Source organism: Octopus bimaculoides, chromosome 10 (assembly GCF_046866305.1).
Source record: "Octopus bimaculoides isolate indiv1 chromosome 10, ASM4686630v1, whole genome shotgun sequence".
Taxonomy (NCBI): domain Eukaryota; kingdom Metazoa; phylum Mollusca; class Cephalopoda; order Octopoda; family Octopodidae; genus Octopus; species Octopus bimaculoides.
In genome coordinates, this window is record NC_142937.1 from 89,775,664 (window position 1) to 89,799,757 (window position 24,094).

The 24,094-nt window shown below is 34.5% G+C and overlaps 1 protein-coding gene across 1 annotated transcript in view; it reads left to right on the forward strand.

Moving 5' to 3' along the window:
- LOC128248841 (uncharacterized) overlaps positions 1-24,094 on the forward strand; it is a 353,886-nt gene that overhangs the window by 186,383 nt on the left and 143,409 nt on the right. The window contains exons 100-114 of the mRNA XM_089358260.1: positions 444-614; positions 1,815-2,054; positions 3,831-4,064; positions 5,729-5,896; positions 7,512-7,751; positions 9,946-10,179; positions 11,557-11,724; positions 13,885-14,055; positions 15,100-15,339; positions 17,377-17,607; positions 18,789-18,959; positions 19,461-19,700; positions 20,370-20,603; positions 22,435-22,605; positions 23,839-24,078. Coding sequence (XP_089214386.1) covers positions 444-614; positions 1,815-2,054; positions 3,831-4,064; positions 5,729-5,896; positions 7,512-7,751; positions 9,946-10,179; positions 11,557-11,724; positions 13,885-14,055; positions 15,100-15,339; positions 17,377-17,607; positions 18,789-18,959; positions 19,461-19,700; positions 20,370-20,603; positions 22,435-22,605; positions 23,839-24,078 — 3,153 coding nt within the window. The remainder of the gene's footprint in view (positions 1-443; positions 615-1,814; positions 2,055-3,830; positions 4,065-5,728; positions 5,897-7,511; positions 7,752-9,945; positions 10,180-11,556; positions 11,725-13,884; positions 14,056-15,099; positions 15,340-17,376; positions 17,608-18,788; positions 18,960-19,460; positions 19,701-20,369; positions 20,604-22,434; positions 22,606-23,838; positions 24,079-24,094) is intronic.

Genomic DNA, 24,094 nt, shown 5'->3' on the forward strand with positions numbered 1-24,094 from the left:
ACGTCCGCTTTCCATGCTAGCATGTGAGAACTGAACCTTTGTGAACTCCTACCTGTACATTAAATTTGTTACTATACTCATTGCCAACTTTCACCTTACTGACAGCATCCCTGTACATGGATTGTACATCTCTCACCAACCACTCATCTATCCCCAGCATCCACATTGACCACCAGATAAGGCAGTGGAGGACTCTGTCAAAAGCTTTCTCCATGTCAACAAAAGCCAAGTACAGAGATTTATTTTTGGCTAAATGCTTCTCCCGCAGTTACCGTATCAGGAAGACTTCATCTCATCACATACATATATTTGTAAACGCATACATACATACATACAAGCATATATATATATATACATACATTCATTCATGTTTGTATGTATATATTTGTCCTTCATTATCCCTGACTTCTTACTTTCTTTCTGACCATTGGTGTCAATTTCAGCTTTCTCAAATGTTGATTGTGGGCTTCCAAAAGATGTTGTCGGTGCATTAAAGTCTTACAAAAGCACCACCTATAAATCTGAAGTGACCTATACTTGTCCAGAGGGAAATCAATTAAAGTCAACATGTGAAAAGCACAAGATATGGAGTCAAGTAACACCTACTTGTAATGGTAACGTAAATAGATTCTCTCCTGTTGTCTCTGTCTAGGTTATTTTGCTTTATCTTCGTATGAAATATCTTTGTCATAGGAAAACTAATTCCTTATCAATTTCCATGATGATTTTGACCGGTGGAAAGCTCTCCTCACACCAGAGACCTCCCCAAATGCTTACAAAAGAGTGAACTCCATTAACATTTAGAACATTTCATCTCTTCGGTATCAGTGTTAACAGAATTAAAGTGATAGATCTAGTGCAAAGTCAACTGACAATCTAACAGCTGCTAATTAGTAATTGCTTGCTTGAGTTGGCTTACATAAACTGTGAAAAAGAATTGATAAGCCTTCTCGGCGAAACGCAAAAAAATCACACCTATCATCTCGTGCCACTAAAGCGAGAAAATAAAATGAAAAATAACTGTAAACCTGATTATTTTTGTACTTATCAGTGGAAGTTTTGAGTGAATCAAAATCCAAAAAATATTTCTCATCAAATCCTACTGGGTGGTATAATTTTTATGCAGAACAAATCAAAGATGCAAGCAGCAAAAGATCAAATGGTAAAACGACTAAAAATGTAACTTTTTTCACTTCATAAAATCTTTGCTTTTAAACAACAATTTCCACAAAAAATTGACGAACTATTAAACAGAAAAGCCTATAGATTATGCAAGTGTGCTTTTTACTAAAATCGCCCACAAAACACGACCTCCACAGCTTGTAGAATTGATTGAAAATGGGTTTTTTTGCCCTAGTAACTATAGCTTTTGAGATGGAGATTTCTAATCTAGTCCAGTCGCTTCCTTGCCTCATTTTACATGTCCCTGTAAATTTTCGCCACAATCTGAGCACACCTACTGCCATTGAACTTTGTAGAACCACTAAATGAGACATACAAGCATACAACTTTTGGCCATTTCACTTTTATATATCGAGATTATTCTTGTTAAGGGCGATGGATTGTCAAGACCATTCAAGTATCAGATAAAATGTATTGTGGTATTTGTTTTGGTTCTGTAGCTTCTGAGTTTGAATCTGGCTAATGTAAACATTGCTCTTCCTGAGCCAATAAAATAAACTACCTGTCAAGTTTACTGGCCAATTTAAATGAGCAATTGTGACCTAAAAATTTGGCTCACTGTCTATGCTAGGAATTATAAATGTTATTTTTGTTGTTATTTTTCATTAACCTAAATTTTACCTTAACTCTAGATCTTCAGATTAATTTTGCGGAAGTAAAAGGTGCAATTCTGAACATACCTGGGAAAATATTGTGGAATAAGAAAAATGTAACAGTAGAAGCCTGTGCAGAAAAATGTTTGTCAGACAAAAAATGTTTAGCATTTGAAATAAATAAAGAAAAAGGAAAATGTTACTTATCACCGCAAACTGCAGCTTCCTCCAACAAAATAGCGCCCACCAAAAGCAGAGATTATTATCAACGAGTAAAACGTAATTATTCTTTGTGTTTTATCATTGGAATTCTCTTTTTATTTTTTCCTGAAATTTGTGATTCCATTTGTACTTCATAGTATGTAGACAACCAAGTCTGTAAAGACATTGACAGGTTTACCTAAAATGATAGACCTAGACATGGTCCTGAAAAAAGAAACATTAAGAATTGTAAACACTGTTAGGGTATTCTCATAGAGTATTTGTTCACCTTAAACACTTTTATGCATACGCTCACTCATACTTTTTATGCAAGAAAGGAAACTCTTCTCATTTTATTTAAACTTGAATAATAGAAGTAGAGATGGAAGTGGTGGTGGTGGTGGTAGTATCAGAAGTAGCAGCAACAGATTTTCTTTGTTTATCATATTTTCCTGACTTAGTGCTGTTATAGCACAGTGTCTCAGCATTAGAAACTGAGGTAATGCCAATCTATGTAGCTGTGTATTTCCTATATTTTACCATCTTATCACCAACCATTATATCACACAAACTAAGTGCATTTTCTCATGCTATTAGAATTAGAGAATCTTGATGTATACAAACCTGTTGCAGTGACTTTATTACATTATAGACGTGGAATCTTGACAACATAACAAAGACATACAAAAGAATCTGAGTTACTTTCACCAATTATGCCAGTGAAAAATTCAAAACAGCAAGTGGCAAGGTACAAGGTGGTATCAACACGTTCCCGGACTAGTTATGTTTAATAAAAAGTAACTTATTTACCTAAGTTGTAACATTTCCTTCAAAATAGTTACTTTACACAGCAATACGCCTATCCCAACATTCTTGCCACTTTTGGGATCCAGCCTGGAAGTCATTTTCCACAAGTGAATTGATGACCTTCTGCGATTTGCTCTTGATCTTGACACTTGTGTTAAAACCGTGACCTGTAAGCTGCCTTTTCATCTTGGGAAAGAGATAGAAGTCTGCAGGTCCTAAATTTGATGAATAGAGTACGGAAATGATACCATGTTGTTTTGGATGAAAAACTCATGAGTGAGGGGAGGTTGGTGACAGAGTGCCTTGTTGTCATGAAGAATCCAATTCTTTGTGCTCAACAGATCCAGTTGTTTTCACCGAATGTCCTACCTCAAATGCATTCAAACATCACAGCAGAACTTTCAATTAATGGTCTGGTCCTGGGAGGTGAATTCTTGATGCACAATAACATGGATGTCACAAAAACGATGAGCATTCTTTTTATTTGAAACCATTATCATTATTATTATTAATTTATTAATTTGTAGATAACTATGTAGAAATCCCAGTAATCGAAATTTTGAATAAGATATTTGAAAACCATTTTGGTCATTGTTTTATAACTGGACAATATATTATAGAAAAATCAATCCATCCAGAAAATGATTTTTCACAAAAAACTCACCTCTAGGAATAAATATGAATCCTAGTGCTTCAGGACACATAAAGAAAATTTCACCTGAAAGTTTCAGTTGTAGGTAATCCATTTGCACAACACTCTTCTAATGCTTTGCTTCTATTTAACACTAAATGACTATAAAAACAATTGAAATGTTTGTTTACCACCTGTTTAAGGGCATAACAACCTGATAAAAGCACATCATGAGAGATGTACAAATGAACTGTTTGCAGTCTAAATATTGAGATAAGCTTTCAAAAACAAATGTTAGAAAAATGTTCTATAACTCTGATGAATTCTGAGTAAAGCATGATTTTGTAGATTGTGATTGGGTCAGTGGATGACTATGAGATATATTTTTTGGTGTTTTTATTTTACTTCCTTTCCAGCCGGTGACATGCCTTTTGTGATGAAAAATGTTAACGTACGAAAGAAGGTTACTTTAGGACAGCTTAAGAGGGTGAACTTAAAACAGTGTGGTAAAGCTTGCGGTCACTATGCAGGTTGTAATTCTTATCAGTACAATGAGAAAGCTAAATTATGTGATCTGAGTAATGTGACTCAGTTGACTGATGAATTTAAACCCAACAATGGAAAATGGAATATATATGTGGTTAACCCAGGTCAGTAGAATGTATCCATCTTATTTATTGTGTGCATGTCTGTGAGCATTTATATGTATGTGTGTGTGTGTGGAAATATGCATTATATATATATATATGTGTGTGTGTGTGTATGTATGTATGTATGTATGTATGTATATGTATATATCATTATCACCACCATTTTACATCCGTTGTCCATTTATACATACACACACATAAAAATGAAAGCACATATGCAAACATAAAACATATACATATTCACATTCACTGCAAACATGAATATACATGGGTCAGACATATATTTTCTGTATATTATTTTTTCCTCCTTTTTCAATTGTGTGACTATAGATGCGTGTAGTATTTGTATGTATAAGCATATATCAAATGTGTATGTGTGTGCATGTCTATATGTGTACGAATGTATGTATATATACAAGTGTAAGACTATCCATTGCTTAAGAGTGACTGTCATGCACATGTCTCCTTCCTTCATACATATATGTATGTATACATGCTTGTATATCTGCAGGTGTTGGTGTGTTGATTGAGAGGAGGGTGTATATGTATATATATATGCACCCGTATACATATATAATTTATATGTATATTCATGTTTGCAGTGAATGTGAATATGTATATGTTTTATGTTTGCATATGTGCTTTCATTTGTATGTGTGTATGTATAAATGTAGGCATATGTCTATGCGAGGATGATGTTGAGTATATATATATATATGTGTGTGTGTGTGTGTGTGTGTGTGTGTGTTTGTGTGTGTGTGTGTTTGTTTGTTTGTTTGTGTGTGTGTGTGTGTGTGTGTTTGTTTGTGTGTGTGTGTGTGTGTGTGTGTGTGTGTGTGTGTGTGTGTGTGTGTGTGTGTGTGTGTTTGTACATATATGCACATGCATAGTTTTGTATATCCACGTGTGTGTATATGTATTTCATACATGAGGCATGTGTGAATATATGTCTGCTATGAGTGTGCATACTTGTATATTGGTTACAGTTTCATATGAGTATTTTTATTTATATAAATTCTAAGATAAGTGTATGTTTCTATATTAACTGAAGTTATATATACGTCCATGTGTATGTGTTTTCATATTTATATATATATATATTTTTAATGCATATATATACATATGCATGTATATGTATATGCGTATGTGTGTGCATGTAGAAATGTGTATATGAGCATAATAATGCATGCATGGGCACATATACGTGTATATGCATGTATGTATGTGTATGTGTGTGTGTGTGTGTGTCTATATATATATGTATATGTATGTATGTGCTTATGTGTCTGTGTGTACGTAGATTTTATGAACAAAGATTTTGATCTTTATGTGGTTGTATTTTTATGATATTTTATATCTTTTACTTGTATTTATTTTCACATGCCTATTAGAGTAATCTGCCGTTATTCAACGCTTATTTTCATAGCGTTTGTCTTAATAACTGATGAGGACACCTAGTAACTTTTAGTCATGATATCTGAAACTCTGAGTATTATTATAACTAATCGATTGTCCTACATTTTATATATATATATATATATATATATATATATATAAAGTCTTAGCCAATATCTTTTATTCTAAATTTGTCATTATCTCCTCATTCTCTCCTTCCTTCTAACATATACTTGCAAGTGACATCAATTTTTTTTTATCAATTACAGTTGTCTCAAAAGTTGACTGTGGACCACCAAAAGACATTGTTGGTGCATCTAAATCCTACAGTACTACTACCTACAAATCTGAAGTAACCTATATTTGTCGAGAAGGAGAAGAATTAAAAGCAGTATGTAAAGAGGACAAGAAATGGGCTCCAGAAGTCTCTTGTAAAGGTAATGTAAATAGGTTTTCTCTTTTTGACTTTAACCTGGTAATTTTGTTTCAGCTTTGTGTTAAGTGTCAGAGAAAGTCTGATTGTGTAGGAGGATGAGAGCTAGTTATCCTCAGACCAGAGACCTTCCCAAATGCTTGCAACACAGTGGACTTCATCAAAGATATTGAAGAGCTAGATCACGGTATTCAGTTGTTTGATAGATTAAGTCTTCCATTCAACAACTGGAAGTATAGAATTATGTTTGTCTATCAGGCTTTCATACAGTTTCCATTTCCCAAATTTTATCCCACAAGGGAATACCTCTACAGCTATACATCATCTCATCTTTATTGTTGTTCTCTTAATTTCTAGCTTAATCTCTCTCATACATACTTTGTGCCATCATCCAAAACTTTGCATGCTACATTGCACTGAAGTCCACAATAATCTGAAAGACTCCTGAAGCACTAGTGACATTCCAGCTCACCATCTTAAATTATAGTAATACAAATAATAATAGTGGTTTCTTATTTGAGAAAACAAAAACAAACAATTTTTGATAGCAGGGATTTATTCAATTCTGTTATTTATCTGTTATTATATGTTATTGACTCCCACAAGATTAACAGCAAAATTGACATTGGCTGTTTTTGTCAACATGTCTTCCAATACTATAACAAGTATACATTTATATACTTAAAATGTAGATGAGAATGATGATGCAATCCTATATGTTTATTACAGTAATAAACACTCACATTCACTCACAGCTAGGTATGGACCACACAAACCTCATAAGTGCAGGAGAGTGGGTGGCATGAGAATTTCATGGCATAGCTTTCTGTCGTGAATAGATTATAAAATATAAATATCACCTCATTGTAATCAATTATATCTTCATTGTTTAGGTACATGGCCAAACATAATTAGAGAAAGTAGTGAGATTGTGTGATATTCATAACTTCCTCAAGGGTACTAACTGTCTATGTAAAATGGACTGAATTAAACTGAGGATCAAACTTAAATCATTGACTCACACCCCCTGTAAACATTTGTGCTAAAAGATGAACTAGGAGAATATACTCAGGATTACTTCCTGCATCAAAAACAAATAGTAAAATGACTACATATTGAGCTAAGTTGTTAAGAGCAATTAAGATTACATCCACAATGGCTGATAAATCATTACATTAATGACTTATTCTAGTCAATAAATTCAAAAAAGACCTCATAAATATAATCAGTATTTTCTTCATCACAGTAAAAGTATAATTTTTCTGAAATTACACTTCTTAGATTGTTACATTAAGTTGTGACTGTCCATACTTTATAATTATTCACTAGATGATGATGAAAGTGAGATTATTTTAGTTTTCCAAAGCAAAATATTGCAAAATTAGGGCATTGGTCAAAGTGTGTTGTGGCATTTGGTGTGGCACTTTAACGCCTGTGTTCGAATCCAGCTGATATCAACTTTACCATTCCAGAACCAATAAAATAAAATACCAGAGAAATCTAGTGGTCAATTTAATTGACCAATTCTGACCTAAAATTTTGGGTCTTTCTTTCTATCTTAGAAACTATAATCAATGTTGTTGTTGCATCCATTTATCTAAATTTTCCTTTAAATCCAGTTGCTGAGGTCCATTTTGTGAAGGTAAAAGGTGCAGCCCTGGCTGTATCTGGGAAAACATTGTGGGATAAGCAAAATGTGACAGTAGAAGTATGTGCAGAAAAATGTTTGTCTGAGAAAATTTGTTTATCATTTGAAATAAATAAAGAAAATGGAAATTGTTACTTATCAAAGCAAACTGCAGCTTCCTCCAAGAAAATAAAGAAAAGCAAAAGCAGAGATTACTATCAACGAATAAATCGTAATTATTCTTTGTCTTTTATAATTGAAATTCTCTTGTCCTTTCTTTGTTTTCTAAAATTTGTGATTCCATTTGTAAGTCATTGTATACAAACAACCATTTCTGTTAAGACACTGACAGATTTATCTAAAAGGACAAATATAAACATGTTGTAGAAATAAGCAATACTGGAAACTGTAAATACTGTTAGGGCATTCTCATACAGCATTTGTCCATATTAAACACTTTTAAGCATGTTTACAATTGTTTCTTTTTTGTGTGTTTAAGAAATGAAAGTTTTGTCATTTTTTTTAACTCTAAAGCCAGCAAGCTGGCAGAAATGTTAGCACACCAGGTGAAATTCTTAGTGGTATTTCGTCTGTCTTTTCATTCTGAGATCAGATTCTGCCGAGGTCGACTTTGCCTTTCATCCTTGAGGGGGGGGGTCAATAAATTAAGTACCAGTTGCATACTGGCGTTGATCTAATCGACTGGCCCCTTCCCAAAAAATTTCAGGCCTTCTGCCTTGAGTAGAAAAGATTTTCATCTATATATATATATATATATAAAGATGGGAATGTGTCTCTGTGTGTCTGTGTGAATCCCTAAAACTTGAGAACTACCCAACCAATTTCATTCAAATTTTACACATGCCTTACTTAGAGTCCATGTAGTGTCATAGGCCACAAAAATTTTCAACTTCTTGCCTAGTGCGAGCCCTGAGCAATATCATATCTCCTCCACTATTTCAGTATTACGTGTCAAAAGTGAAACAATAACATCTCTCTATTGTAGTGTCAGATATTTTCACTTTAATAGTTTCCCTTTAATACTGAAGCTATTAAAGTGAAACTATTATCTCACCTATATACAAGTATACATACATATATACATACATACATTTATATATATTATATACATATATATATATATATACATATATATATATATATATGTATATATATATATATATATATATATATATATATATATATATATATATATATATAGGCGTAGGAGTGGCTGTGTGGTAAGTAGCTTACTTACCAAGCACATGGTTCTGGTGACTTGGCATGTGTCCTCAGACCACCCAAAGCCTTGCGACTCACCACTGCCTCACAACTGCTGTTCGTTTATTTACATCCCCATAACTTACTGGTTTCACAAGAAGAAACTGATAGAATAATTACCAGGCTTATCAAAATGAAAAAAAGTACTAGGCAGTGTCTCATATTTTTGTTTGCCCACTCAGTTCAATCTATCAATCTATCTTTTTGTGTGTGTGTGTGTGTGTGTGTGTGTGTGTGTGTGTGTGTGTGTGTGTATATATATAATACACACACACACACACACACACATATATACATGTATGTATATGTGCATATTCATATCTATTATATAAACGTCAATGTCTTTATGTGTGTTCGTGTGTTACTTATACATTCGAAAACTACTGCACCGACCCTAATGAAATTTGGAACTTAGATTCAATGCATATGTCAACAATAGATAATGAATGCACTGTAACAGTGATATAACAATACAAAATAGAAACACCAACAGTAACAAACCAATAATCTTTTATGAACCCACAGTCGATATTTCCAACACACTAACTTGAACTGTAACTGTACCTGGACTTAGAAGACCAAACCAGGAACTGTCAACTACATCAGACTACTACTATTTATATGTAGTGGTCCTGTCTATTCTCGTCAGAGATTTCATTTATTATTATTATTTTTTAGTATCTTTTTCACTTGAGCCTTATCTCAAGGTGTTCAGTCAGCTTCCATTTTCTCATGCTGGTTCTATGGGACTCCTTTACTTTTGGTGCTGGGATATCAAATACATCAAAAAATACTTCCATAGGAATTTTTCTGCATTCTTCAGTATGTCTCTTCTTTCGCTGATTTATGTATCTCTTATGTTCCCTGCATGGTTCTTTAATTAGATACATCATAGAAATTAGATACTTTCTATATTTTTGTTTACAAGGCCATCCTCCTAGCCTCCTTTACCATCTCTATAGGTTTTAAAATGCACTTTATCTTCTACTTCAAAATATTTCTTTGCATCTTTCATATTTCCTTCACATTTTTTTTTTCTCTGGCAATACTTGTCACTTTTCTTCTCTTGCTATATAATTTTTAATGTATGTGTGTGGGAGTATAAAATGTATTTCTTGTTTTCTATCCATTTTTTTTTCCCCTAGCCGATGATGATTTTTTGACATTTAAACGAATTAACATATTAAAGCAGGATACTTTAGGCCGGTTGCGTAATGTGAGCTTAGCGGAGTGTGATGAAGCTTGTTATGAACTTGCAGAGTGTAAATCATATGAATATAATGAAAAGACTAAGCTCTGTGATCGAAGTAATGTGACTCAATTGACTCATGACCTTCAACCCAACGTATGGGGATGGGATATTCACATCATTAACCCAGGTCAGTAGATGTTTTCTATTTTTGTGTGTGTGTGTGTGTGTGTGTGTGTGTGTGCACATCATGCATGTTTGTGTATATGTACATATCGAAATGCGTGTGTTTATGATACACACACACACACACACACACACACAGGTGCATCAATTCAAGGGGATGCTATAGCTCATAATTAACAGCTTGTTAACATTTGGTATACATGTGTCTTGAACAAAACACTCAAAGAGAAAAATAATTGCTGAATAATATTTATTAACTAATTTATCAGATTCGCTTCATCCTACAGTTCTATATTTAAGAGATGAGGAATTATGTACATTAGTTACATTATTTACATTTGACAGATATTTATCTTCATCTCATTTGTTGTTAACACAACGTTTCGGCTGATGTACCCTCCAGCCTTCATCATGTGTCTTGGAGAAATTTCGAGCAGGTTCGAAATTTCCCCAAGTCACTTGATGAAGGCAGGAAGGTATATCAACCAAAATGTTGTGTTAATAACAAACAAGATGAGGACAAATTTCCATCAAATGTAAATAATGTAAATAATGTTCACTTCATCCTGTGTCAAAATTAATGAGGTAATTTTGGTAAGATGTTAAATGCTGCATAACTCCAGATTCAATAGCTATTTCTATTGTACAGTATGTGATAAATAAACATATGAATAACAAAAATGGACAAATGCATTTAGGTACAACACAAGTTTCTAAAGCAGTAAAATTCACAATATATGTGTAATTACATCATATAATCTACTTCATCTTCAGGTACAACAGCACATAGTATTAAACCAAATTCCTCATTGAGTGTGGAATTATGACATATTTACACTTATAATTTGAATTTTCTTGCTCTGCAAACATGTTCTATTTAATTACATTTGTTCATTATTATTATTATTGATATGGCATTTCAGCCAGGGGAGTCTAGCAGAGTAAGTATCAGGCTTTAAAATGGGTATTGGGTTCATTTCTTGTTTGTGAGTGTGCATACGCATGCTCGTGTGTGTGTGTGTGTGTGAAAGAATATCTTCCAGATATTATCTTCCCATACATACATACATTGGAATTTCAACATTGGATCTAGGTTAGAAATCGGTTCTTTCTCTACTGGCATGAAACCTTGAAATAAATTGAATAATAACATACATGCATACATACATACATACATATCTATCTATCTATCTATCTATCTATCTATCTATATATATATATATATATATATATATATATATATATATATATATATATATCTGTGTGCAAATTCAATTTTGTTTCACTCCATGTCTTTTATTATAATATTGTCATTACCTCCTTGTTTTTTATCCTCCTCCTAACATTCACCTTTGATTTCAATTTCTGTTATCAATTCCAGTTCTTGCAAAAATTAACTGTGGACCTCCAAATGATGTTGTTGGTACAAAGAAGTCCTACACTACCACCACCTATAAATCTGAAGTGACCTATACTTGTCCAGGAGGAAGAAAATTAAAATCAGCATGTAAAAGGGATACAAAATGGACATCAGTAGCACCTTGTGAAGGTAATGTAAACAGCTTCTCTCCTCTTGTCTCTAACAAGATACTTTTGTTTTATTTCTGTGTTAAATGTCTTTGTCAGACGAAGCCTGGCTGGCTCCATGTTAATTTCCACAGATTTTATGACTAGTGAGTGGATGGAAGAGATAAATCTAACCTTATACCACAGTTTTCCCCTAAATGCTTACAACAGAGTGGACATCATTAAGTCTACCCAAGAGTCAGGTATTAAATTGGATGATGCATTAAGTCTGCCAACCAAATAGGAGGAATGTGTGAGCTTGTTCCTTCTAGCAGGCTTCCACAGTTTCCATCTACCAGATTGTATTCTTAGTTGTGAAGCAAATTTTTAACCACATAACCAAGACTCTGCCCAGTACCATAGTATTGTGAAGTAAACTTCTTAAATTCATGTTCTTACCTAAGAGAAGTTATGTAGACCTCTCAACTTGTAAGATAACGTTTTCTTCTGTATCAAGTATCATTATCTCAGACTCCGTACAATATAATGCTGGTGGCACGTAAAAAGCACCATTCGAGCGTGATCGTTACCAGTGTTGCATAACTGGCACATAAAAAGCACCCTTTAAACATTGAGTGATACGTTGTGCTTGAGAAGACCTGTCAAGGCAAGTGAAATTGTAGTCATGCCCAATGTCAGTGCCATCTGGTTGGGGCCTGTGTCAGTGGCACATAAAAAGCAACGTTGAAGCGTTGAGCCTAATGAAGGCAGTAACAGATGATCAAAGCCTTTGGCAATATACTGTGCTTGTGTAAACCTGTCAAGCCAAGTGAGATCATAGTAATGGCTAATGCCAGTGTTACATCAATGGCACCCATGCTGGTGACACATAAAAAGCACCCACTAGACTCTTGGAGTTGTTAGTGCTTTAGGAAGGGCATCGAGCTATAGAAACCTTGCCAAATCAGAATGGAACCTGGTGCAGCTCCCTGGCTTACCAGTTTTCAGTCAAACCATCCAACTCATTGCCAGCATGGAAAGCAGATGTTAAACGATGATGATGATATATGTGTGTATATATATATTCCATCATTATCATTCAAAAATCTATGTTCCATGCTAGTATAGGCTGCACTTCTTAACAGGATCCAATGAACCCAAGCAGTCATCATGCTCCAATGTCTGCTTCAGCATGGTGTCTATGGCTGGATTCCCTTCCTAATGCCAACCACTTAACAGTGCCTACTGGGAGAGTTTTCATGCCACCAATACTACTATTATCACCATATGAATCTCAAGACTATAAATTCCAAGAGAGAAGTGAGTTAGCTTTATGCTAGGGAATGAGGGGTTAAAGTGTGAGAAAAGGGGATGGTGGGGCAAAGCAGATTCTTGGAGAAAAGTTGCATGTTTGCTAACATTTAGTAGGTAGGAGAGAATGGTCTGAAGGAGCTTCAGTTAGATAAATAGTAGAGATGAAGTGTCCAGGGGACCCTTGAAAGTGAGTAGAAATGGGTGGTGGGTTTGCAAGACTGTACGAGGTGGAGAAGATGTGGGGATGGAAAGGCAGCCTGCAACAGTAAAATGTTAGGTAGTGTTGAAGAGCAATGACTGATCAGTCATGAGTTGGGGAAGAGAAAGGGATGCAGAAGAGTGTAGGTGGTGTTGAGAGCAACAGTAATGATATAGTTGTCAAGAGAGAGAGAGAGATGACAACGTGGAGTAAGTGAATTAGAGGTGGTGAATCAGTGTAATGTGTGGGTGGAGAGCACAATATACAAAGTGCTTCCAGAGCAGCACACAATCTGCCTTTCACTCATTGAGAGATCTTTCTTTACCAACTGAGGTAATAGTTCATTGAACTTTCTTCATCTTAATCTAGCAACAATACATTCATAACATCTTCTGATGCTAATTAGGTCAACTATGTAAAAGAAACTATCTACAACCTCTAGGCTGTTTCATGGGCATTTAAGAAAATCCAATTCTCATGTGTCTCTAGTGTGTATTGTTCCTGCACATCTGCTACATACAAAGACTACTTTCACTTTTAACCTTCCTGTGATTTTACTGCACCACTTATATGTCCATAGTTTGCACTGGGTACACTATATGGAATCCCTGCCAAAATTTTTCCCGCATATCATGCAGGGCACTCATATAATATACATTTACCATTAGTATCATCTGTTTTCTATTTCAGCCTATGCAGACATTGACTGTGGAAATCCAAAAGATATTGTTGGTGCATCAAAGTCTTACATAGCCACCACGTATAAATCTGAAGTGACCTATACTTGTCCAGAGGGAGGTCAATTAAAGTCAACATGTGAAACAAACAACAAATGGACCCTAGTGGCAGAGTCCTGTAAAGGTATTGTTAATAGCTTCTCTCTTGTCTCTGTTCGGTAATTTTGTCTTGTGTGTTGAATGAATTTGTCATAGGAAGACTGACTGAAAACATGACAAGTTCTACAGTGTTTGTGGCAGTTAGTGGAGGAGAACTAGTTATCCTCAGACCAAAGGTCTCACGAATGCTTGCAACAGAATGAACATCATTAGTTCTAACGAAGCACCAGGTAGTGGTTTTTAATTGCATAATGGATTAAGTCAACCAGCCAAGAGCTGGAAGTGTAGAAACTTGTTCCTCTCCTGCAGACTTCCACATAACTTATATCCACTACATTTTATCCACAAAGCTTTGTTACAAAGTGAATTTTTAACCATGCAGACAAAATTCCACCTACTTCAATATTGTTGTAAACTTATTACTTCCAAAGCTAAACCTCCACAACTCAACTTGATAGATAGTCTCTTTATTTCTAACTTGACTTTTCACACCTGCACTTTGTGGCATCCTTCAAAGGAAATGATTTTTATATTACCTGATAAAGCATTGCAAAACAGTAAAGTGATGAGTTATAGTCTGATCTTTGATTAATCATATTTAGTTACATCCTTTTACACTCAGGCTTCAAATCCCACCTGGATGTACTTAACCTTTCATAATTCTGAGGTTGAAAAAACAAGCTTTATTCAAGTACTGAGGTTGATTTATTTTATGTATCCTCACTGCAGAATATGTGGCCTTGTATTTAAGTTAGAAATAATTATCATTAATATTGGTAACATCAATAATAATTAAGTGTATTCTTGTTGTTTATGGTGATGGATTGTCAAGATCATTAGAGCATTGGACAAAATGCATTGTGGTATTTGTTCTGGTTCCTTATCTTCTGAATTCAAATCCTGCTTATGTTAATTTTGCCTTCCAGGGCCAAGAAAATGAAATACCAATGAAGTGCAGAGGCCATTTTACTTGACCAATTCTGGCCCCAAAGATATGACCTAATTTTTATTGTAGAAATTTTTATGTTGTTGTTATTTTTCATTGGTCTGAATTTTACTTTAACTATAGATCCTCAGATTCATTTTGCGAAAGTAAGAAGTGCAGCTCTGGATGTATCTGGGAAAAGATTATGGAGTAAGAAAAAAGTAACAGCAGAAGACTGTGCAGAAAAATGTTTGTCTGACAAAACTTGTTTATCATTTGAAATAACTAAAGAAAGTGGCAAATGTTACTTATCACATGAAAGTGCAGCTCTCTCCAAGAAAATGAAACTAGACACTAGCAGAGATTACTATCAACAAGTAAAACGTAATTATTCTTTGTATTTTATTATTGGAATTCTCTTTGCTTCTTTTTCTGAAATTTGTGATTCGATTTGTACTTCATAGTATATAGACAGCCATTTCAATGAAGACATTGACAGGTTTACCTGTAAGGACAGGCATATACACATTCTAGACATAAGCAATATTAGGAACTGTAAATACCGTTATTCTCATGCAACTTTTATTGAACAATTTTATGCATGCTTTCAATCATATTTCTGTGTAAGAAAAGAAACTTATGTTGTTCTTCTTAAAACTGACCAGGATTAGTGGTTGTGGTGGTGGTAGGAGTTGGAATATGAGTAATGGCAGCAGTAGTAGTAGTAGTAGTAGTACATGATAACACTTCCAATCAGTTAAGATCAGAAGCTATGAGAGCTACTGCCTGATACTGCATCAGGGCATATTATTATTATTATTATTATTATTTTATTTGCACAGCTTCTAATGCTGGAGATGTACTATGGTGTCAGTTGTTTACTACCAGTGAACTAAGGTAACGCCCCTTATTTTTCAAGCACCATCTAGAATATTCGAGTGGTTCCAAGGAGTGCTGTTTTCTGCAAGTACTCCACTCTTATTGCAGCCCCTATTTGTTTCATGTACTTCTCAAGATTTTTACTCACTTTTCCCAGAGCTCTGACAATTATTAGTACTACTACCACCTTTTTCAGCGACCAAAACTGCTTAACCTCCCAAGCTAACCTGTCATATCTATCGACTTTTCTTTCTTCCTTGTCACATATCTTGTTGTCAGCTGGGCATGCTATAACTATGATCTAGCATCATTTGCTTTCTTTCTCAATTAACACTATGTTTGGTTTCCTATCCTCTATCTCATGGTCGCATTGAATCATAAAATCCCATAGGATCTTTGCATTATCATTTTTCGATGATACCTTTATGCTCGTACCACTTTTTTGCTCTGTCAAGTTCATACTTGTTGCAAAGTGTTCAATGGACAATCCTTGCTATATTGACATGACATCTCTTATAGTCTTTCTACCCTAGTGGCGTACATTGACTGGTAATATGCCATACGGTTTCACCATTCTGCACTTATCACTTTCTGATGTGCTGTGTATTCTGTATTTGATGTAATTGGTTCTTAATACTTACTCCTGAGCAGCACAGATTAGAGCCTCCGTTTCCGGTTTTAAATCACTTTTAGTCATCCATAGCCATCTTTTTTCTTTGTCTTTCTTCTTCAACATCCCTATGAAATTGTCCATGCATTCTTTTCTTTATCCACCTATTTTCAGTTTCATTCATTCTCAAGTGTTTGTGCAGTGCTTATCTATGCAATCTTTCATCATGCACAAGTCAAAGGTCATTATTATTATTGTTGTTGTTGTTACTACTACTACGACTACTGCTGCTGCTGCTACTACTACTACTACTACTACTACTACTACTACTGCTGCTACTGCTGCTGCTGCTTTAGAGCTGTTTTTAAAACTAGATAATTATGTAGAAGTACCAGTAATTGAAACTGTGAATAGAATATTAGAAAAACAACCAGTGAGTTATTTCATAAATGAACAGTATATTACAAAAACACCATCCATCAGCAAACTTATTTTTCAGAATAAGTCATGCTTCTCAGAAATATTGTGAATTCTAATAAATCATGGAATCTCACTTCAGTGTTTAGGTTGTATATAATACATTTGTACATCCTTCTGATGATGATGTGCATTTGTTTAAGACAGAATGGTACAACAATACTTGACACATAGGCTGACAACCTGTTTCAAGGAATACTGATGTTACAAAATCAAACCATTACAGAAGAGATGTACAACTGTATTATCTGCCACCTAAATAGGGAGACAAGATTTCCAAAAAGTTTGAATGTGTTTTACAACTCATATGAATTCTAGTTAGAGTGTCCTTTCATGGATCAAATATATGTTTATAATAGATTGATAATTTACAAAATTATGCACAATTTGCTTTACAGTATTTAATATAAATGCATGTGTAAAAAATGTATTTCTTGCATTCTATTATTTTCCAGACAATAAGGAGCCAATTATGTTTCAAAACGTTAGCATACCAAAGACTACATTCGGACAGTTTGAGGACATGACTTTAAAGGAGTGTAATGAAACTTGTTATCAATATGAAGGATGTAATACTTTTCTGTACAATGAACAAGATACGTTATGTGATCTGAGCAATGTGACTCAGTTGACTGGTGAACTTAAACCCAACAAAAAAGGTTGGAATATTTACATAGTTAACCCAGGTCAGTAGAGTGTTTCCATTTTATTTATTACCTGCTTGACTGTGTGTATTTACATATAAATATATTAGTGTGTGTGTCTGTGTGTGTGTCCCTTTCTTGTATCACCTAACTGTCTGGATGTTTTGTGTTCTTGTCCCATTTTGTATTATTCATATATATATATATATATATATAGCAGCGTACATCCAGTTTGGTCTCTTATGTGTAAGTATACATTTTTCTAAATCTTGTACGACTCTATTTCTGTTTATCAGCCCTTTTACTCTTACTCGTTCATTCCACTCTTCGTTCTTTCGTTCTCCCTCTCTCACATTTCCTTGCCATTTCTTCTTGCTCACTTTCTCTCCACTTTTCACTTCACTGTGTCCCTGTCACTTTTTCTCTCCCCTCCTCAATTCTTTTGTCCCTCTGCCTCTACCTCTCTCTCTTCTCTTCCCACGTGACCGGCATTTGGTCAAGCCTGATCTTTCTTTCTTGGCCAGCCATTGTGCATGCAACATCGATATTTCTCCGTGCCTGTGAAATCTTGTTACCCTGCCGTAAGGCTTTATTTCCATACATGCCAGCTTAATTTAATTCCTCCTTAGTTGAAAGACATTTGTTGTTATGTCCTGTTATTATTATTTTTATTGTATTTGTGTAACATTGTTCAGTTTTTTTCCGTCCTTGTTTTTGTATACATTGGCTGCTGTCTTCCAAGGAATCTAATACTCTTAGCTTAGGTTTTCCTTGGGGCTGGCCAGATTGGAATAATATCGAGTATAACCAGCTGAAATTGCAAAGATAATCTGGAACTCGACTGATGAAAGAAAACTCCGAATGACCTGTCCTTGTTTTCTTTGTATCGTCTATATGGATGTTTTGTTGTCCCTTTCTTGTATCACCTCTCTTGATGTTTTGCGTTCTTGTCCCATTTTGTATTATCGATATATATATATATATATATCATGGCACAATCATTTTAGCCTAGTTTCCTTTTCTTCACAGAGAGCTTAAAAGATATTTCAGCAGGATCCTTAATCATTTCTTTTCATGTGATATATGTATGTCTGTATCTATGCGGACATCTTCAGTTTGTTACACTCAATATCTCTTATTCTAAATTTGTTATTATCTCCTCATTCTCACCCTCTTCCTAACATACATTCACCATTGATATCAATTTCTATTATCACTTCTAGATATTACAAGAGTTGAATGTGGACCTCCAAAAGATGTTGTTGGTGCAAAGAAGTCCTACACTAACACCTCCTATAAATCTGAAGTGACCTACACATGTCCAGGAAAAGAAATATTAAAATCGTTATGTAAAGAGAACTCTAAATGGACTCCAGTTGCATCTAATTGTAAAGGTAAATAGGTTCTCTCTTGTTGTCTTTGCCTACGTATTTTTGTTTAATTATTTTGTCAAATATTTTTGTCAGGGGAAGAATAGTTGAATCCATGACAATTTCCATTGTATTTGTGGCTGGTTTGAGGGAGAGCGAAAGCTAAGCTCAGACCAGATAACTTCCCAAACATTTGTGACAGAGTGAACTTCATTGAAACTATCCAAGGATCAGGTAATGGTATTAATTTTGGTGATGGATTAAACACGCCAGCCAAGAACAGCAAATGAGGAATCTTGTTCTCTCCAGCAGGCTTCTACTAGTTTCTGACCATTATATTTCATTCGCAAGGCTTAGTTGTAAAGTAGATATTTAGCCATGCTACCACAAGTCCAGACAGTACCACATTAAGTTAATTTTTTTTCTACATTTACCTTTGTTCTTTATACATTAGAAATTATTATTGTTGTTGTTGTTTTTGTTGTCTGCATTTTTGCATTTGTCTCAATTTTACTTTAATTCCAGTTACTAAGCTCCATTTTGTGAAAGTAAAAGGTGCAGTTCTTGATACACCTAAGAAAACCTTGTGGGATAAGAAAAATGTAACAGCAGATGCGTGTGCACAAAAATGTCTATTTTATGCAGATTGTTTAATATTTGAAATAGACAAAGGAAGTAGAACATGTTACTTCTCAAAGCAAAGTGCAGCTTCCTCCAGGAAATTAAAACCAATGAAAGGCAGAGATTACTACCAACGAATAAAATGTAATTATTCTACGTGTTTCTCTTTACCTCTTTTTCTGAAATCTGTGATTTCATTTGTACTTCATAGTGTACAGAAAACCACTTCTGCAAAGACAGACAGGTTTATCTATAAGGACAGACATAAGTATATTCCAGAAATAAGCAACTTTACGAACTGTAATAACAGCCATTATTCATTTTGAACATTTTAAGCATGTTTTCAGTTGCTTCTTTCTCTGTGTGTAAGCAAGGAAATTCTTGTTATTTTACTTAAACCTGAGTAGTAGTAGTAGTAGTAGTAAGTAGTAAGTAGTAGTAGAGCTGGCTCAAGACAAACACCATGTCCATGGTGTTTTGGTTTGTTCTAAAACAACAGTAGTTCTCAGAGAGATGATCCACAGCAATGGTCAATATATAAAACCACTCCATAATGAGTAGTATTCAGGCCAGGATCTTTCGTGTGATGGCAGGGTAATGCCTCTGTGATTGGAGCTTTATAACTTTTTTCCTTATTCTTATAAAGAGTGATGTTGACTGCATTTTTGATGTCTGGAGGAAGTATACCATGCTCCCAGAATTATTCAAAAATAGGTTGTCCTTTTAAAACTAATTATGCATCAGATGCTATATGACATTTAATGTGTCTGAGTATGAAATGTATTCCTTGTTTTCTTCCTTTTTCCTTTCTAGCGCATGATGAGATTTTACCAATTAAAAGCACTTCCATACCTGGGCAGGATACTTTTGGACAGCTGGAAAACGTGAGCTTAAAGGAGTGTGATAAAGTTTGTCATCAAACTCCAGGATGTAAATCTTATGAGTATAAGGAAAAAGCTAAGACCTGTGATCGAAGTAATGCAACTCACTTGACACATGACCTTGAGCCCAATAAAGAGGGTTGGGATACTTACATCATTAGCCCAGGTCAGTAGAGTTTTTTAATTTTATTTATTGTGTGTTGCCACATATATGTGTGTGTTTGTGTGTACTTACACGTACATACATGTGCATACAATATGCATACATATCATCATCATCATCATCATCATCATCATTTAACATCTATTTTTTATGCTGGTAGGGGTTGGCTGGTCTGACAGGAGCTGGTAAGGCCAAGAATTACACAAGGCTCCATTGTCTGTTTCGCATGGTCTCCAAGTTATTAAGATAAAGGGAGCAGGTGAGTGAGGGGAGGAAATAAACTGAGCGAGGTGTGAATGAATAGGGGTATGTAGTATGAGGCTACTTTGCTTTCAGGTGATAGAGAAGTGATGAGTGTTAGGGGATGAAGTGTGGGGGCAAGGTAGACAGGTCAGAGAGGATGGCAGTAGGGGAGGAACAGAGTCCCTCATGGACAAGCATTACCTTGGTGATTTTAAGATATCAATTTTGCTATGGTGGATGGGTCTTCTGGAGGTGCCAAATATCTCGGTCCTATGCAATTTCCTTCATTAGGCTCAACTTCTTTATGCAGCTGTCTACATCCATACACACCACATGATGAAATCAGTGCTTGCACACTGCATCTAATTGTTTTTATGCCTGACTTTTCTCTTAATACATGAGTGCTCTGTTGCATATGTACACTGACTTTGCACATCCAGTGGAGCAACTAACTTCATTCCTCTCAAAAATTGGTTTACATGTAATTTTATCTTAATGTGTGTGTATTCTACATGTAGTAAATGTAGACACTCACAACTCTATATAGTAAGCCAAGAAATATTTTGCAGTTAATGGAAAATGGAATATTTCTTGATTTTGAAGTCCATGTAGGTTTGGTTAGTGAAGTACTATTTTTATCGTTTAGGTTGCAAAAAGTATGTGTATTTGTGTTTGTGTGTGTGTGCATGCACATGCATGTGTGGTGGTTGTATCATGTTTTGAGGTGGTTTGCTGTAGACCCTATATATGTGTGGATATAGTACTTAGTGTAGTATTTGAGATTATGCTTGCACAATAGAATATTGCTTAAGAGACAGTTACATTCTAAAGGGCAGGATGAAGAGGTTCTACAGTTGCAGTTGTTGCCATCTTTAGGTTTTGATCCTCAATGCTTCACAGTCTCTTTCTCTCTCCCTCAGCTGTGGTAGCCAAGAATCCTCTTTTAATAGCATTTCTCACTCAGTTGAAGAGTGTAGCCGTGAGAGTTACTTCTTGACCTCACTGGTACTCATGCCACTAAAAAACACCCTGTATATTCTGTAAGGACATGTTTTCACAAAAGATTGGAAATGAATGACACTCCTTGCATGAGAGTGACAGTGAGTAGATATGTATGTCTATGCACATGCTCACTTATTTGCTTGTATATGTTCATATAATATATAGGTATATAGGCATGTGTTGTAAATATATATATATATAAGATTATAAATTTCTTCAGTTTCTTTCACTCAATATTATTCTCTAAATTTTTCGCGTGTGTGTATATATTGACCAGACATACATTTTATTTCATTAGGCATTATGTTACTAATAACCTATTGCTAGAACTCAAAATATTTTGTTCCAAAGCATATGTATATTGAATTATATACATATGTATGTATATATGTATGTTTGTATGTTTATGAATATATAAATAAATATATGCATATATTTGTATGCATATTCATACGTACAAGTATATATATAAATGTTTATGTTCGTATGTATGTATTTATATCTTCAATTTTATTCATTCATTATCTACATCTCACCTTCCTCCTAACAAACACACTCCATTGGTATCAATTTCTCTTATCAATCCCAGATTTCTATAATACTGACTGTGGACCTCCAAAAGAAGTTGTTGATGCAGTGAAGACCTACAAAACCACCACTTATAAATCTGAAGTGTCCTATACTTGCCCAAAAGGAGAACAACTGAAATCAACATGTGGAAAGGACAACAAATGGACTCCAGTAGCATCTGCTTGTAACGGTAACGTAAATAGCTTCTCTTCTCTTGTCTTTGTCAAAGTAATTTTGTTCCATCTTTGCATGTTAAATGTCTTTGTCAGAGGAAGACTGAGTCCATAATAGTTTCCATGATGTTTGTGACAGGTGGGAGAGAGAGGGAAGCTCTCTTCACACCAGAGACCTCTACAAATTCTTACAAAAGAGTTTAGAGTCATAATTAGGAAAATCAATAAGAATGTGATGTTCATGTCTTTATCAAGGGCTATGTAAAGTGAACTGAACTGGACTGAGAATCAAACTGTAATCTTTGACTTACACCATTCATCCCATATTTATGCTAAAAGAACAACTTGGGAAAAATACTTAGGGCCACTTCCTGCATGGAAAACAAATAGTAAAGGGGCTACTTGTTCAATGAAAATATTTTTATTAATCAAAATTTCAACCTCATTTCTTGTTAAAATTAGGCTTATTCTGATCATGAAATTAAGAAGAGTCAGCCTCATAAATAAGAGAGTCAGCCTCATAAATAAGAGAGTCAGCCTCATAAATAAGAGAGTCAGCCTCATAAATATAATCACTTTTTTTTTTTTTTCATTTCATTGAAAGTATAACTTTGATAATTTAAAATTTCTTAGCTTGCTACCTTAAGGTGTGAGTGTCCACATTTATTACATATTTATATTTATTCGTTACATGATAGTAGAAGGAAAATTATATTGTTTCCTAGGACAAGACATGACAAAATCAGAAAAGTGATGGGTTTTAGCCTTTTCCATAGCTAGTTGCATTTAGTTACATCTTTTTACATTCTCAGTTCAAATTCAAACAAGATGTGCTTCGTCTTATTTACTTCTGAGGTTGATAAAACAAGTGCTAGTCAAGTACTGAAGTTTATTTATATTCACTACACAGTGTGTGGCCTTGTGTTTGAGTTAGGAACTATCTTCAGTAATATTGTTACCATTAATAATAATTATAATTATTCTTGTTATTAAGACTGATAGATTGACAGAATCATTTGAGTATCAGACAAAATGTGTTGTGTCATTTTTCTGGCGTTTTAGCTTCAGAGTTCAAATGCAACTGATGTAAGCATTGCTTTTCCAGGGCCAACGAAATATGCTAGTGGTCAGGTGTATAAGTCAATTTCATTGATCAATTTCTACCTCAAAGTTTTGACCTAGATTCTTTGATGAAAAGTTATTGTTGTTGATATTGTTGCTTATTGGTTTAAATTTTCCTTTAATTCTAGATATTCTGATCCATTTTGTGAAAATAAAAGATGCAGCTCTGGATGAAACTGGGAAAACATTGTGGAATAAGCAAGATGTAACAGCAGATGAATGTGCAGAAAAATGTTTGTCAGACCAAAAATGTTTATCATTTGAATTAAATAAAGAAAATAGAAAATGTTACTTATCAAACAACGCTGCAAGTTCCTCCAAGAAAATAAAGAAAGCCAAAAACAAAGATTACTACCAACGAGTAAAATGTAATTATTCTTTGTT